Source organism: Uloborus diversus, chromosome 5 (assembly GCF_026930045.1).
Source record: "Uloborus diversus isolate 005 chromosome 5, Udiv.v.3.1, whole genome shotgun sequence".
In the NCBI taxonomy this organism is placed as follows: Eukaryota; Metazoa; Arthropoda; class Arachnida; order Araneae; family Uloboridae; genus Uloborus; species Uloborus diversus.
The window spans coordinates 151,866,100-151,884,934 of record NC_072735.1 but is presented as its reverse complement, the minus strand read 5'-3'; the positions used below and the strand labels follow the sequence as shown (position 1 = coordinate 151,884,934).

At 30.7% G+C, this 18,835-nt stretch overlaps 1 protein-coding gene across 1 annotated transcript in view; it reads right to left on the bottom strand.

The window, feature by feature from the left end:
* Positions 1–6,591: 6,591 nt before the first annotated feature.
* Positions 6,592–18,835, bottom strand: part of LOC129222294 (uncharacterized) — a 249,548-nt gene continuing 237,304 nt past the window's right edge. Inside the window, exons 16-22 of the mRNA XM_054856780.1 lie at positions 17,254–17,343; positions 17,060–17,179; positions 15,244–15,342; positions 11,884–12,049; positions 9,572–9,619; positions 9,382–9,470; positions 6,592–6,868 (exon numbers count right to left, since the gene is read on the bottom strand). Of these exons, the coding sequence (XP_054712755.1) occupies positions 6,704–6,868; positions 9,382–9,470; positions 9,572–9,619; positions 11,884–12,049; positions 15,244–15,342; positions 17,060–17,179; positions 17,254–17,343 (777 nt within the window). The 3' untranslated portion in view covers positions 6,592–6,703. The remainder of the gene's footprint in view (positions 6,869–9,381; positions 9,471–9,571; positions 9,620–11,883; positions 12,050–15,243; positions 15,343–17,059; positions 17,180–17,253; positions 17,344–18,835) is intronic.

The window sequence follows — 18,835 nt, the reverse complement described above, 5'->3', positions numbered from 1 at the left end:
CCTTTTATAAGCTCCTTGTATATATGTGTATATATAAATACTATATATATATGTGTGTGTATGTGTGCACGCAGGGCTTATCATTTGTTACAAAAAAATGCAGGAGCCCCAAATGCACCAGAATTGATATTTATGAGTTCATGAATAAAAAGTTAGAAATGTGCTCCAATGAAATCTGTAACATGGCACGAAGAAACAAAAGTTCAGGAGCTGGACTCCCATTAAAAATTATTTATTTCTGTATGTTTAATATTCATTTATGTATTTTTAACTCTTGGGCTGCTTTTTAGTATCTTTGAAGGTGTGCAGGTTGGCATTTTATATAATTTGCAGTATTTTTCACTACATAGGTGAATATGAAACACAAGATTAATTTTTTTATATCGTTGCCTCTGAGCAACAGTAAGATATCTAATCCCAGAAATAACACTAAGATATCTTACTATTACTCTGAGGCGACGATATAATGAATTACTATTATTTCTGAATCAGGGGTGAATAATTGTGTCCAATAGCTGGTAAAGGAATCCTAGAGCCAGTGTTAGAAATAAGAATTTGAATGTATGCATTATGAGGCCTACGATAAATTTCTAGGAGTTAAAATAATCAATCTAGGTTCCATTTTTAATGAGTTAAATGTATGTGCATCATAATGTAAAAAAAAAATCAAATAGAAATCTTACAGATTGCCAGCAGCATAATAAAAAAAACATCTGCAAGATATACAGAACAAAATGATATCTTACAAAGAGAAAATTTTGTTACTTTTACAAATTTATTCTTCACTAGTGGCACCAGCACGGCTTTGCCCGTAGTAGAAAATTAAAAGGTCTTTTGATTCGCCTGTATATTTACAAATATTGTATGATAAATTTCTCACCAATTGGCTTGGCCATGTTACGGTTCCATGTTATGATAACTTGGTAATTTACTCGTCCATCTTATGGTAATTTTGCTCGAGAAAATGTTCTTAAAATTGGAATGGAAAAAAAACAAAATTGAATTTTTGAAAAATCGCTTCGAGGTGCACACCTCTATGCAACAAACTAATTTTGTGCCAAATTTCATGAAAATTGGAAGAACGGTCTAGCCACTATGAGAATCACAGAGATCCGGACAGAAATCCAAACAGAGAGACTTTCAGCTTTATTATTAGTAAAGATGGCAGTCACAGATGGGTCTCACTCATGTTGAGTTAGAATAGTCAACTATCAATGCAATCCACAACTTGAGGCATCAAAATTTGACCTAGGTTTGGAAAGTTATGCGTTAAATCAAAACTTAAATGTGACTCTCAATTTAAGTTTTGTCTCTCAATGTGACTAGCAAACACTTATTTCTTATTCTGCCTGGAACATCCTTATTAGCAGGCAGCCAACACTTTAAATCTGTGAATTAACAAAGGTATAAAAAAATTTATCCGTCTGATTCACAACTGTATTAAAAAATAAAGCTCTTTAAAGCTGATATGTGTCTTTTTATTGAGCAATTAAGAAAATTTCTTATTGATCTCACTCCAATAACAGATGTTTAAATTTCATGCTGCATCAATTTCTATTGTCTTTATGATTGGTCAGACCAGTTACATGACCCTTTTATTCTGTTTGCTTTGGTAAGGTAAGTTTTTTGTTAAATTTCTAATTATTTTAAAATACTGCCATAATCATTAAATCTTTATAAAGTTTGATACATTTGTGGAAACTTTAACTAGTGCATCAACTACATAAATGTGTGTATGAGATTGAAGGTGTAGCTTGGCTGTGTGAAGTTCAGGATGTTGCTTCACCTTTTCAAGAAAAAAATCAGGATATTAATCACTTATTACCATCAATTACTTTTAAAAAGTTATGCATGATAATGCAATTTTATTTTTTAAATTGTTAATGAAGTCAGAAGTACTAATATTCAAAATTTGGATCAGGCAGTTTAATCTTGGAAAATTTTGTACCAACTTCTTTCCGCAGTGTTTTATGGCTACTTGTGTCATATTACAACTTTTAACTAATAACAAATACTCACTGTTAAGATGTAAAATCATCAATCAAATAAAATAGCTAACATAAAAAAGCCAAAAAAAAAAAAAAACTCAGGATGTTTATAGCTATAATTATCACAAAAAATATGTATCATGAACACAGATGCATAAGTGAAGGATTATGCAAAAAATTATTGAATTTAGAATGGGACCACATCAGTAATTATTTTACAAAAGCATTAAACTTTTAATTAATATTGAAACTTTTACGCAATTATTCACCTCTTCTAATTCACATGTTTCAGCAAATTAAACTATAGTTTTATTCCTTGACTGATAGAAATTTTGGTAGCTCAATCTGTATTGAGATGTAAAGGAATGGACACACTTAAATATGTAGCTTATTCAATGTAACATGTTTTTTTTATAATAAGTACATTAGTAAAGTTGTCCCAGGTGAATATGTAGATATTGACATTTTTATTTATAAAGTTAGTTAATAAATTTCTAATGAAAATATGACTACTTTGTTTCATAATGTACTTGGCATACAATCAATTGGGCCACAACATAGCGATATGGATCATTTTACAGTATTTGACTGAAATGTCTCATACATAACGCTAAATTTCAAAATATTTATATTTTTCACTAAAAATGCAAGTGATAGTTGAAAATATAAAACTTTGTTATCTGTATTTTTACATTGAAAAAAATAATTTTTTTTCGAAATCTAGCTCTATGTACGAGACATTTCACAGCTAGATACTATGGAATGCCCCATATAGTAAATCTGCAACAATCCTTCAATAGAAACTCCAGATGAAGCCACTTATGAAAGAGCACTTATGTCATCTATTGGTTAAAAATACTAGTAATACCAATCCATTTAATCTTTCAAAAGTTACAATATTCTATTTAACAGTTGTTTTGTAATGAATTTTTACAATCAGTGCAAGACTTTTGGTTCATGTGCATTTAGGACTATAATTATGACAAAGAGAAATATTTTTTCCATAAAACTTAATGTTGAAATATTTTTTCTCACTTTTTCCTTTTTTTTTTAAGACTCATGTTCTTACTAGATAGTTGGTTATAGCAGTGTTTTTAGTATAATTAGAAATATATATACGTAGATAAAGGCTGTATTATAAATTAAAAACATAGAAAATGCATGGCCTGCAAAGATCATCACTGTAAAAGTTTCCAGTTTTTGTCAGTTAAAATAAATCAGATGTGGACACCACACAACTTCCTTGTATGCCTATTAAATAACACTGGTAAACAAGGTTTTTGTTCCACATTGAGTAAGTCATAATTTTTAAATTTTAGTGGGTGATGAAAAAGAATGACAGTAAAAAAATATTCCTTCACCCTCCGTTTTTTGGAAAATTCAAAATCTTAATTTTATGAGTGGCACCTGCACGGCTTTGCCTGTAGTAGAAAATTAAAAGGTTATTTAATTTGCCTGTATATTTACAAATGTATGATGAATTTCTCGCCAATTGGCTTGCCCATGTTACGGTTCCACGTTATAACTTGGTAATTTACTCGTCCATATTATGATAATTTTGCTCGGGAAAATATAAAAAAAACAATCGAATTTTCAAAAAATCGCTTTGAGGTGCACAACCCCATGCTACTAACTAATTTTGTACCAAATTTTATGAAAATTGGCTGAACGATTTAGGCACTGTGCGAATCACAGAGATCCAGACAGACTTTGAACTTTATTATTAGTAAAGATATTGTCGCCTCAGAGAAACACTAATCCCAGAAAGAATACTAAAATTAGTGATGTGCCGGATCGTTAAAAAAGTAGATCCGCGGATACGGATCTCAATTCAACTATCCATGTGTAAAATTTGTTACGGAAGGTATTCCCCGTCAGAATAATCGCAGTTTCTTCAAAAAATGTCAACTGCGGCAAAAATATAATCAAGACTATGATTTACTCTATAAAGAAATTTCGCCCGACTGACGAAATTACAGAGCCAGGAACACCTTTAAAACAGAAAATAGAGAATTTAGTCTCTTTTTTTAAAGGATGCCGAGAAAAAAAAATGAATAACAGAAACCCCAAATCAATAACAAAAACTAATATTAAATTAAAAATTAAAAAAACAAAACCTGTCCCAGAGAGCCGACCTCATATTAAGATGAATTTTGTGGGTCAGAATACACATTTGTTAACAAATATGAACTGACAGCTAGTAAAAATTTTAAATCATTGAGCTTTTTCTCCTTATCTTCCGACTATGAAATCCCAACCAATCACGCGTATAAATGCTTAGAATTGCTTTTAAAATTTACTTAACAAGATGATAGCTCCTACTGTATATAAGTTGGAAGTTTCAAATAAATATCAAACGCAGAAAACCATCCGGAACATCACTAACTAAAATATCCCCCTGTTGCTCTAAGGCGACGCTATGTACAATATTTGTCAGTTGCCATTTTATTTGAACTATTACAAAGCTTAAAACTAACATAAAACACAAGAAAATATATATTCTTTAAAAAGTTGCAGAAGAATGAAAGATTTTTGATGGAGAAAATTGTACACATAAAAAAATTCCTAAATTTCATAATAATTAATGTTGCTGTAAATGCCTTACTTGCGGATGCTCTCTAATAGGCACTATCACAAACTTCTCTAATAAGATTCCAACAGTAACCGCCGAGCATATTAGGAGTCCACCGTCTTTGATATCATGCTTCCATTGTAAAAATATCCATGTGGAAGCGCTCCGCATGCTCGTCGCTAACAGCTCTCATACTTTCGGGGGGGGGGGGGGGGGATTAAGTAAAATGCCAAAAAATGTATTTTCAATGCAATACTAATTTTTTGTAACTTTTTAACATGTTTTTAATTAATTTTTCATAGTTAGGACTTCAATTGTTTCCTAAGAATTGTCTCACAACATTTTAAAAATCCATCCATGCTGCAGGCGGCTTTCACTGCCTGGTTGATCATAGGAAAAATAGCGGAAAATTAGTTACAATGCTTATTTTATACAAAACTAGCAGTACCCGCACAGCGATGCTCGTGCTAAAAATTTAATGGAAGTCTGTTGAATAAAAAACATTGACGCCCCCTCCTGCTCTGATGTGAAATGATTATTTTTCTTTGTGTAAAATGCGTACACACCTTTTCAAAAACAATCTATTCAAGTTTCTTTGGAATTAAAAACTTTTCGTCAAACCATTAAATTAGATTTACAGTTGCTTTAAAACTCTGCGAGTGAAGCGGTTTTTACTGCAATTTAAAATATTTCACCAAATAAACAAAAAAAGACGTCAAATAATATCTTTCAAATATAAAAATAGTTCCTCAACTCTATTGTTTATCGCCAAACTTGCTCAGCAACCACGCTATCATAATCTATCGGTCTAACGAAAAAAAAAAAAACATCCAGTGGAACATTCAAAAATCGTCAGAAAGAAAAAAAAAGAATATGTCGTACATTTCACTGAGATAAAAACAAATCAAAAGTTTCTTTTCTTTCAAAACAAATCACCAAATCAATGAATTACATTTACTGTTGCTTTAAAACTAATCCTAGACTGAACTGCTCTGCGCCTAGCGACGACGCTACTGGAACCCAGCCTTTTGGGAGTGAAACAGATGCTTTTCTTTGGAAATAATGTTTCGCCAAACCAACAAAAAAGTATATAATCACATTAACAGTGGCTTTCAAATCTTTATATATTAAGAGCTGCATTGCCCTGTTTTGCACGGTATACCTTGAGAATAAAAATTATCCAGTGATATATATTCAACAATCAGGGTTAAATAAAAGAAAAAAAAACACCATGCAAAATTACCCTTCCAAGCAATGATGACAGATATTAAAATACTTTTAAGAAATTAAAATGCAAAAGATGGATTTTAAAAGTGTAACCATGGAAGCACAAAATTAAATAAGTTTAAGAAATTAAATGAAAAATAAGGAAAGAAACAATGGATTCAAAAAGCGTAACCGTGGAAATGCAAAAAAAAAAAATGGTTGACAACCTGAATTGAAATGACATTCTTCGAATTTGATTTAAAAACGCTTGTAACTTTTTTTCCTTTGAAGATAGAAGCTAAATTTTTCGACCATAGGTCGAGAGAGATCTGGAGTAAAAAATGGTCGCTTTTTCCAGTGGTGTCAAAAAGAAAACTCTGGAACAGTTCCTTCACTTTTTATTGATAGATTTAATGAAGAAAGTAGTGCCTAAATTTCAGCTAAGCCTAAAAAAGTTAGAGCTAAAAACGCAAATTGCTCCCGCCATAATTAAGTCAGAGCATTGAAACAAACTGTTTAGAACGCGGAAAATTGTACCCTTTACAACGATATATAATGTTAATATATGCAAATATTTTTTTACTCCCATATTCGGGAATTTATGTGAAATTTGTGCCTAAATTGGAGTACAAAAAGAACTATTTATCGGATTCTTTCGAATTATAGCCTATGTCACTCAGTAAGAAAGCACCTGTCATATAGTGAAAGAATTTTTCAAATAGGTGCAGTGGTTCCGGAGATTACCTCGAACATATAAGCACACAAAAATCCGTCCTCTCTCTTTATAATATTAGTATAGATAATAATAATATACACATCAATTCACACAAACCAACAACAATGGCTTTTTTTTATTGAAAAATAATATTATATACATATATTTTATATAATAAAAATTCATTGTAAATTTAAGATCTTTCTGCTATACATTTTAAAATTAAAAATTTCTTGTGTATTTATTAAAAGTTTGATAGTTTCCAAATCGAAAATTTCTCTGTAAACGTTGGCATTTATTAGTTTCATGATCAAAATCACCACATGTGCTGCATTCCATTTCCTTCTGAGCTCTTCCAGTTAAATGTGATGGAGAGAAAAAATAATTCTAAAAGAAAAAAAAACGTATTTTTGTTTTCAGAGAAACAGCCTAAGATCAGAAATATTTTTTACAATAATTTTAATACATATTACTTTAAATGAATATTGAATATACAATCATATAAATGCATGAATAGCTAGAGGCTGGGAGCACCAGACCTACATCTTACTACTATCATATCTCAAAATTTTTCTGCATAAGCACATCACAACAGGTAAGAAAGGTTCGCCATTATTTAAGCTGAGGCTTTCGCAGGAAACAAGTCGCAAAAGATGAGTCAAAAACTAAATATTTTGCTTTAAAATTATTTCGTATTTAAAGAATAATACATGCAAAAGTTTTCTAACATACATGTTCAAAAAGAAAAGATTAAATCAGGCCATGTTCTATATTTTAAAAACAAATTAATGAACTTAAAATGTTACTTTCATTCCAAAAGTGAATTCACACATTCTCAAAAGATGCAAATTAACATCTTAGATATAGTATTGAGATTTATACTAAACACTTATGTTTTTAAAACAAATTAGGAAACTCATACCTGAAGAATCAACTTAAAATTTTACTTTAATTCCAAAATGTTCAGGTACACAATCTTAAAAGATGCAAATTGACACTTTAAATATAAATGTCAAAAAATGCAGGTAGTCTTAGAAGAAGCACATCAACATCTTAAAAGTATTATTAATAGTTATGCTAAACATGTGTATTTTTTACAAACAAATTTAATAAAACTCATACTTAAATAATCAACTTCAAATTTTATTTCTATTCCAAAAATAAAGGCACACATTCTTAAAAGAAGCAAATTAACACTTTAGTATAAATTTCAAAAAATATAAGTACATAACCTTAAAAGAAACACATTAAAATCTTAAATATATTATTAAAAATTATGCTAAACCGTTGAATTTTTTAAAACAAATTAATTAATTCATACTTATAATTAACTCAAAATTTTAGTTTAATACTTATAGAGCAAAAGCCCGTGAGCGCCTGACCTACTACGTTATACTATAAAGGCCCAAAAAGTTTTTGCATAAGCACATCCCAGCAGGTATGAAAAATTTGCTATTATTTAAGCTGTATTGCACAGGCAGGAAACGGGTAGCAAAAGGTGCATAAAAAACTGAGTCATTCCATGTGACGTGATTAGGTGGTCCCCATCTAACCATTTCGGATTTGGAGGACATTTTAAGGAAGTGCACAAACAGACATGCCTTTGAAACTCACCTATACAAATTTTCACTTTCAAGACCCAACTCTTGAGGTTTCAGGATCAATAAAAAAAGGTCTCCAAATTGGCGGTACAGCTTTGTGAAACGAATTGCCATGTTTAGGCTAATCAACCATTGGAGGCCATTTTGGAGCCCACTGTTTTTTTCTTTTTGATTCATCCTAGATCCTCATGATTTGTATCTTGGAAGCTGAAAATTTGCATAGATTTATTTCAAAGAAATGCCTGCACCTCCTTAAAAGTCATGATATGCCTGTATTTTAAGACAAAATGAACTTCGTAGACACTAAGAATTTTTTTCCAAAATAAATAAATAAATAAATAAAAACAATGCTGATGAGGCATATCACGATGAAAAGCTTTGTTATTAGGTTGAATTTAACTTTTCTGTGCAAGTAGTGTAAAATATGAAAATTTTAGGATTTTTAGGACAACTTCTACCCTTGCATTATACATTTATACAGAATCATGTGACATGGAATGAACCAATGATGTTTAGTTTTCGCAGCTATTTTACACACGTTTGCTACCTGTTTCCTGCCAAAGCCAATGAGACTCAGCTTAATAGCAAACCTTTCTCACTTGCTATGATGTGCTTACACAAAAATCTTTTGGGCCTTTATACTATGATATAGGTCTGGCACTCTTGGACTAATAATTTGTGTGACAGATTGGCCAGTGATAAAATTGAAAATTCAGCTCACTTTTAAACTTAATAAATTATTTTCACAACATAGGAAAAAGTGCTAAAAGCACTTGAATAGTTTAGTGTTGAAACTGGCTAAATATATTTTAACAAATTTTATAGAAAAGATAAAAAAAAAAAAAAAAAATACATTCCACCTACTTGAGCAACTGTTTTGGTTAACTGCACCCCCACCACCCTTCTCCAGAAAAAAAAAGCAGCATCAGCATTTTTTTTTTTTTAAAGAAAAAATTCTTAGTGTCTACAAAGTTCATTTTGTCTTAAAATACAGGCATATCATGATGAAATGCTTTGTTATTAGGTTGAATTTAACTTTTCTGTGCAAGTAGGGTAAAATATGAAAATTTTAGGATTTTTAGGACAACTTCTACCCCTGCATTATACATTTATGTAATTCAAATGAAAATTTTAGCAATTATGACTTGAAGCTTTCTTTAACAATAATTTAATTATATAAATTATAACGCAGATGAAGTGTAAAACAAATTGACAAAACTATGCAAAAAATCTTATTTGAATGATCAGCATGCTAATATTGCCCCCCCCCCCCTTTAAATATTTACAAAGGCAACTTACTTTATAATTGTCCATATTTTTAGGGAACTTTTTCTCATTTCCAAATAGCTGCCTTGCATTACCAAGCACAACTTGAAGTTCTTTAGCTTCTGTCAAAAGAAAAATGTAAAACATAATACTTTAAATACCTGGTGCAATTAATGCATCGATGTTTAAAACTTAACATAATGTCTCATATTCAAACACTTACTTCCAGATGATAACACACTTCCCAAATTCTTAGATAAAATAAAGGGATCTAAATGAACAGTTAAGATCATTACAAACAATAGAAAGAAATGTAGAAATTTCACTATCACATTAAACACATCAAAGTACTACTGAATTTAAAGGCACAACAAATATTTAATTTTAGTTGGTATTTTGCTTGATGAATATTCATTTTTATCTGAACTCATGGGACCTAGAAACCCATAGGAAATAATAAACTTTTTTTGAAATACAGTCTTTTTATATCTCTGATTCATACTAATATGTATTCTACACATAGAGTACAGAAGACTAGGGTACAAAAGAACCTTCTGAAACCTATAATATAAGTAAAGATGCTTTTAAACAAGTAGAAATACATTAAATAAAGGAAGGTACCATATTGTACCAAAGTCTTCCAAGTTCTCCCTGTAGAACACAATTAGGTATGAATTACAATGATAATGGAGACTTTAATCAAACAATTTTGTTAAGCCCAATGGATTTATAACCTAGACATAAAATTATACCAAGTAAAATATTAATGCAGCAGTATCTCAAAGTTATTAAATCATGACTTTTAGAGTGATTATTTTTTTAAAAGGTCAAGATTACTTTGATATTTAATTATTTATTTAATTAGAAAGTCTGATTAGGTTCCATACATTTCTAAGCTGGATCTAAAGCTACAGTGCCCAGAGTACAACAACTGTGTCACAAAGTTACGGATTCTTGACTTACATAGTAATTGACCTTTAATTTTTTTTTTTTTTTTTTTTGAAAATTATCAACTCTGAGACCATTTAACAATTAAAGCCAAGAGTAACCCATATGCTGTTTTATACTTTTCTAGGTACTGTACTAGGATGTGAAGTTTATCTAATAATTATTTCTTCGGTAACTTGGGGCTTTTGCAGAAAGATAAGATGTCAAAAACAATGAAAAAATCATTGTCTAATGACCTTTGCCTTCTATATTATAAGTTACCCACCAAGTAATTGATGTTAATATTCACCTATTATTTAATACAATCCGTATTTTTCAAAAAATGTCCTGCATCACTTATTGCTTTAGGAGCAGAACAATCTTATATACAACACCATACATTAAAACCATAAACTTTGAAGACATCTACTATCCCACACCCCTTTACTTTGTCCAGTTAAAAAAAAAAAAAAAAAAAAAGACAACACACAGAATCTACAAAACCGAAATCACTGTCATCCATCTCTTAGCTATGATCAACTACTTCTATTTCCTCATCATTATCAGAAACACCTTCGCATAAAAAGTGATAATTTCTTTTAAAAGAGCTGTTCATTACATATTTCAAAAGATTTTAATAATATATATTGTTCACTCACTTTCAATTAAGATATTGTTTAAGAATTCTGAAAAATGAGAGAATATAACTTTAAACAGACAACATTTATCCTTGCCGTATAACCCAGTAGTAATATGGTATTTATTAAGAAACCGCTCATTTTCTTTTGAGTATTTCAAAAAAAAAAAAAAAAAAACTTAGTTTTTTAAAAATTGCCAAAAATGCTTATTTTTAAAAAACGGCGGGAAAATCAGCAAAAGGTTTCCCGGTTTTTTGGTTCCCGGATAAAAGGTTCTGCACTGTAGTTAGTTCGATTTTTATTTGCCCAATTTCAGGAAAAAGGTACGAACCCCAGTAACAGACACCGAAAATTCTGATGATACTTAGCAACAGATAGGATGAGGAGCTCCCCCCCCCCCAACAGATAGTTGAGTAATGAGCAGAATGCCCTTTTTCTCTTCAAAATGCGCAAAAGTTCTTTATTTTTAGATCTAAAACCTTATTAAATTCAAATGAACATGTAACACCTTGTGGTCCCTGTTCATAACCTTCCACCACTGCCTTGTAAATCCCAATTAGCTTATAAAATTCACTCTGATAAAAACCCTAGATAGTTGCATTGTATTCATGGGTTGCAGCAACATTACTTTTACTCACTTAAAATTCCTATTATTTAAATCCAAACTTACGACTGTCTGTTACTGGACCCTTGTCCATTACTAGTGCCATTACCCTATTTGTTTTATTTTTGAAATTTAGTCAAGCTAAATATGAAGACAATTTGTCAAGAAGGATATGCAACTATATTCTTATAGACAATAAAATATAACCAAAATTTTTTTTCTGCACAAAAATATTTTGTTACTTCTCAATACTTAGAGTTTTAACATGGAGAATCAGAAACAAACCTTTATTTTCAAGTAGCAGTTCAACTTTTCAGAAGATAGTCAACACAAAAGCGTCCAACCATTAAGGAAGAAATTATTTACCTTCAATGTTAAAGGAGTCAAAAGTTCTTTGCTTTTCTTCAACTGGTAATATTTCTTTTTGACGGATTGATATTACATTGTCATAGTTAAAATTCACATAAAAATCAAGTAATCCAATCCATAATTGGGCAGCAGTTTTTGTATTCTTTGGTTGTCCTGATTGCTCCTAAAATACAATATTTCCAATAAAAATCATTTCAGTGAAATAAATTTATCCAGAATATTAAATGAAATTATTTTTTTTTATAAAGATTTAAAAGAGTAATAAAAATGCTTGAAAAGTGTGTTTATGTACTCACAAACATAACATGAAAAAAATGAAATAAAAGAACAATCAGCTTTACTATCGCTGCTAGCAAACCTTCTAGATGTTTTTTTTTTTTCAAAATCAAAACAATCCTCACATGTGTATAAACTACTATATTAGTATTGGCAATAATGTTAAATTCAACTGTTCCCCCCTCTTCCTACTTTGGTTAGCTTGCATTTACTTAGGCTATTTATAAAAAGGTAGGGAATTTTCTTATAAAAATATGCATTTAAAATTAAGAAACTTTACATAATCATGTACAATAAAGAATCGTTTATACGTCTTTCAAGAGACTGACATGAAATGACACATAAATGAAAATGACGCACTATTGAAACATTAACAAATTTCTAAGATTTTTCAAAGTTTCACCCTTTTAATGCAACTTTATAGAAATATTAATTTTAAGTTCCTGAAAAGTTTTTTTTTTGGGGGGGGGGGAGGGGGGGTATAATTTTAGCCCTTTTTATTCTGAAACACTTTTATGCTAACAACATTAATTGAATTTTTAAATGAAACTAGCAAAAATACATGGCATTGCCTGGGTCAGAAATAATTATGAGAAACAATCGCTACTTTCATTTGTTTTTTGTGTTAAAAGAAAGAATTCAAAATACACCACTTTGATGTGATTAAAAATCGAGCTTCTTCCTTACTCATGAAATTAAAATAGCAATAGGTATTAAGAACAAAATAGTATTCATTTAGAAACGAAAGCATGACATTTACGCATATACAAATTTTAAGAATTTCCAAAATATGAAATTAAGCTTCACATGTTTAAAAAGATTTATCTGTTAACACTTTTTCTTTTCTTTTTTTTTTTTTTTTTTTTTGACCATGAGTCTAAAATCTTTTCTATATAGCTATTGAAGTACATACCGTTTAAAAAATGTAACCGGTTTCCTGGTGCAATTTAAAATGCTACCAAATTTGAGGTAATCCTTTTGGGATACCTTGGATAATGCTCCCCCTCCTTATTTTGTAAAATGGTCTATTACTGGTTTTTGTCAAATAGATATTGTCGCCAAATCCTGAGATACTCTTGGTCACCATAACATGCGCTAAACATTTTTGTTTGAAATGTTTCCAAAATTAGTAAGATTTGGGGATTGTTTAAAATTATGCAAAAAGACAAATTAATGGAAGTTTTTGTGCAGTTTATGAATTTGCCTAATTTAGTTGGTGGAGTATTTTACATATTAACAAAAGTTTTAAACATTCTTTTAATGGCGATATTTTGATTACATGGTGAAAGCCGAAAAACATTATTACGTAGTTTTTGGCTTCAAAAATAGCAACAATGGAAAAAATTGCCAAATGTCTCAGCTGCTGAAATCATTCTGCAAATATTTTGGTGAGATTCTTGCTGCTAGATTGGATAATGAGTAAGTATCCAATCAGCACAAATAAATAAAAAAAAATATTTATTTCATTAAAATTCCTTTAAAATAGAAATTAATCAGCCAAATCCATTTATTTTTTGTCAATCTTGTGGAAAAATGTTACTTTAAAATTTAACTTGAGAAAAGCCTTGAACAGTCAAACAAAAAGAAAAAATATTCAACAATGCAACAATTCTAGCTATACACAGGGAGTTGAGATGATACACTGATGTTGTGGGGAGCAATAAGTTATAGTGGATTTGGGCCTCTTGTTGCCCTGAGGGGGAGAATCACAGGTGAACATTATTGAATCATTCTCGCCAATCATTTCCCCCTATGCTTCAGACTATTTACGGGAGAACGTCTGGTGTTCCAAGATGATAACGCCCCTATTCACAAGCACCACTGTGTTCAAACATGATTAAACCCATGACGATGAAGATTAACATCGAATGTGGTGTCCTCAGTCTCTTGATCTGAACATCATTGATCCTTTGTAGGATTTTTTAAAGAAGTCTGTGCGTGGTTTCTTTCTCCAAGCACTCTATCTGAACTCGAGGCCGTCTTGCACGAGGAATGAGTACGAATTCTAATGAACTTTATTCAAGAACTTTAATTGTCAGTTCCACGTTGAATACAAGCTGTGATTCGCCCAAAGGAGGCCCAACCCCTTATTAATGAAAGATTTTATTTTTTTCACAGGTGTTCCTCTTATTTTGCCCAATACCTGTATAGTATGTGTACTCTCACCTCAGAAATATTGCTAGAATGTTTTTCAAGGCATGCAAATATTTCTTGGCATTTTTTAGAGGAGTGAAATTTCTTTTTAAGGAGTGAAATGTTCAAAAAACAGTAAAAAAGTCATAATAGGGATCTAATTTCATATAAAGCTTTCTAAGGATGAGATAGAGGGTGACAGAGAAGAAAATATATGAACTATTTTAACTTTCAACCCTTAGAATGTTTGACATTTTGAATTTGAGAAAAATTAATACACATCCTCACATTTTTTAAAATTTCAATTGCATTTTTCCTCATTTTTTGAGATGCTAAATTTTTATGCAAAATATAAAGCATGAAAATACACTTGAAACTTTAAGAGTGTTTTCAATTTTAAATGCATGCAGTAGGATTGCCGAAATGTTAAAAAAAATTGGTGTGTCCAGCACTGTAATTAATATATGGGGGAGGGGGAGCAGACCCAAAATATTTGAAACTTTATTGTAAAATTATGTAAATTGGTTTAAATCATTTTTTGAGGGGAGTCCTTGCAAAAGAGAAGGTGAGTTCCCCCAAATATTTTTTCCCACCACATCACTATGTGTATCCCCATATGAATTGGTGCTGATCAGTTTTTTTGAGCCTATGGTTCTAGTAGGGTAGTGCAATCAAAGTCTTTTTAATAGCATACAAAGTGACATGCCTTAGTAGGAACAAATGATGATTAATTTTTGAATCAAATGTTTTTCTTGGTAAAGCTTAATAGCTGCTACATTCCAAGTAATGCAAGAGCTATAATAAAGTTGATACAAAAGTGGACCCCAATGGGAACAAGTGTAGATTATATTTCATCTTTTAAAACTTGATTAAGTTTATACCAATCAAATTTAAGGAATTATACATTGCATACTTTCTTTATTGATAGAAATTAATAAGAGAACCTACAGAAAGAATAGCAGCATAGGTCTCCTTATCTCCTCTTAAGAACCAAGTATTCCATGTTTCAACAATTTCATTTGGCACTTCCAAAGAATTTGCACAAAGCTTAAAAATAAAACAAATTTTGAAAGAAACACTGTAATCATATTTCAAATTGAATACAAAATGACATTAGTTAATAAAATTTTAACATTGGTTAAACTTTTTAATTGAAACATAACAAAGCTTAGTTTGAGATTTGTAACACATTAAACTTTTCAAAGCTAAACAAATACAGTGGAACCCTGATTTTATGTAGTCTATTTCATATGTTATCCAACCTCATTTTCTGTTGCTCCGTGAAATTAGCTATACTGATAACGTTAAATATTTCTTTCTTTTTTTTCAGAAAATCAACATATTTTTTTTTTTTTTTTACAAACTGATCACTATTCTTTTCCTTCCAAAAGACTCACACAAACTTTTTCCAGGTATTTTTTTTCCTAAAATAAATGTTTTTTTTAGCTGTTTGAAGTTTTTTCCATCTTATTGCCTTTTTTTCTGTAAATGATAGGCTGAAGGGGTTTCCTCCGATTAGCACAGTGATTCCTAGCAACATATAAAAACCATTTTCACTTGAAAATACAAGCTCACAATTTCTTTCTGCAGCAGAGTATATTAATCTTCACTACTTTTCTAGAAAAGTTTAACTTTGTTGCCATATTTTGAAACCAGAGATTTTAGCTCCTTAGAGCGGCTACATAAATTTCAACTTCTCTTGCCTTTACCGTGACAATGCTTTTATGACAGGACTAATTTCTATTGGTATGTAAGGGTTCGTTTCAGCACCATAACCATTTTCCTATTTGCAAGTCACTGCACTCTTTGCCTAAAGTAAGGAAATCTTGATTCAATGTTAAAAATCTCCAAGGTGTTATCCATACACGATGTCACTCTTTTTATCAACATTTTTGATTCCCCTCCTCCATGATGTCACACTTCACCTTACCCCCCCCCCTTGTCATGTGTCACGCTATTTTTCATGAACATTCCTACACAAAAAATGTGTGATGTCATACTTTTTTCCCCCTTCCTTCCCCTTGTTACAAACTCACAATTTCACGAACCCCTCCCCTTCAGCCCATGACATCATTTGTGTACAACCCTTAAAACAATTTTTATTTGAGAATACAAACCAAAACAAATTTAGTCTAGAACGTTATATATTTTAAGAATTGTATCTAAAAACAAGTAAAGATTCTTGTCACTAAGTTTATTGGGTTACTACACTTCTACACTACTACACTTCTTTCACTAAGTTTACTGGGTAATCAAGTATCAGTTTAGAAACAATATGCTTAGATTTTTAACCCGCCCCTGAATTTACCTTTTTCTGCAGGGTGCATTTTTTATTACTAGTCAAACAGAATACGTAAAATCCAGATTCCACTGTAAAAGCAAAAGATTTGATTTCTATTGCAACTGAATTGACATATTACTTGCTTCCTTGTTTCTAAACTTCTTGTACAATGAAGAAAGATCTTCACGCATTATTCAGACTGTAGTATTGAATATTATATTCAACAGTATTGAATATAACATTCAATACTGCTGTAATCAGCCATGTAACGTCATAATTGTGTTTTGTACTAATAGAATTTGTATTTCCCAAAGATGTTGTGATATTTTTCTAAACTTAGGACAAATCCGCAGGAAAATATATAATTCATAAAAAAATTAAGTGATTTATTGTTTCAAAAAGGTAACTAAATTTTTCATATTTTACAACATTATACTTAAAAAGAAATGGTGCATAAAATTAATGAATTTGTAAGATATCAACCTGGTAATCTTGTAGAACAGGCAGAACAGGAGGCTTTATTTGCTGTAAATAGTATATCACCATAATAATGTAGGAATAAGATGATAAAGCCTTATCTGCAGTGGATGCTAGCCTTGTTTTCTATGGAGAAATTAAAGGATATCAATATTTTGAATCACTGGTATGTAACAAAAACTAAGAGCATTTAAACTTGCCTTTGCCATAAGTTTTAGAGCACAACCAAGTATTCTACAGCGCTCATCAATGGTACTATAAGCATGCAGAAGTTCTGAATTGTAAACTGCCTAAAAATGAAATAAAGTAGATAAGTATCAATAAATGAAGCGCTCGGGGCCGAAATGTGACAAGCCACAAGGAGTAACTTTTTGATCAAAATTTGTGTTTCTCATAACTAAAATTGAAATAAACATGACAATGATTATGTCATTAGGGGAAAAACACATCCGGTTTTAGTATTGCAGAATATAGAGTGTAAAATACTTTTGAAAAACTTTATAAATATGTTTTATAAGTTGGAAATTGGCCTACTGAAAAATTCACATCATGTGGCATATCACATTCTTGCCTCCAGCCCTTCAAATGTATCCAATAAAAAGAAAATGTTGCAATCAGTGCTTTACAACATTTCCATTTTATGGAACTCTTTTAATAAGATACCATTTCTAAAGAACACAAAATCCCTGGACTTTTTTTTTTAAATATTTTTCTTTTTTTAAAATCAACATTGCTCTAGATTCAAATACAAATACAAATACAAGGACCAGCAACAGGCTCTGGGCCCAGCTAGACCCTCTTAAAGCTATCCACTCCCTTGCTCATTACCGCCTCTTCCGGTAAGCTATTCCAAGTGCCCACGACCCTGCTAAAGTAGTAGTTTTTCCTGATTTCCAAGTTAGCCTGAGATTTAAATAGCTTAAAACAATGACCCCTTGTCCTGCTTTCCCCGCAAAAATTTAATCCATTTACGTCTTTCATTTTGATAAATTTAAATAACTGATTCATGTCCCCTCTGACTCTCCTTTCATAGTTTAAATTTTTTAAAAAAAGGAAAAAATATTAACAATTCTCACACATCTAAAACGATCAAATGTTTCTTAAAAGGCAGGAAATAAGGATTAATTTAAAAGGTATTGGGAGGAATGTTTTGCTTCCATTCACCATTTAACTATGAGCACATACTTGGCAACTTTGAGGAAAAATGACAGGAGATGCAGGGGGGGCTGCTTTTGAATATAAAAACTTTGCAATAAAACAGGGATTTTTTTCAGTTACAGTGGTAACCTCTTAATATGATCACTTTGGAAACAATGGTTTTGATAACTGATTGATAACGATAAAAAACAACAAAATTAGGCTAATTTACCAGTTTAAGCCATACACATAGCTGCCAACCTCAAGATAAAAAAAATAGGAGCACTTAAAGGAAAAAAATAGGAGCGCCAAATCGTTGCCTGTGCTAAACCTTCCTTCAGTACCGTAAGCTTCTATAAGTTCTAAGCACCATTACAATGCGTTTCTGAATTTTCATGTTAGATTTTCAACAAAACTACAACCAAGTATAAGATAAAAATATTTTACATTAAAAAAGCATCAATACGTAAGTACATATTGAAAATTAAAAAAAAAAAACATGATTACTGTTTGATTCAATAAAACTGCAACCCTTTTTAAAAATATTCCTTTATACATATCCTACATGTATTGAAAATGCATTGCATAAGAATATATTGAAGATTAAAAAAAAAAAAAAAACCACGATTACTTCTTATACTTGGA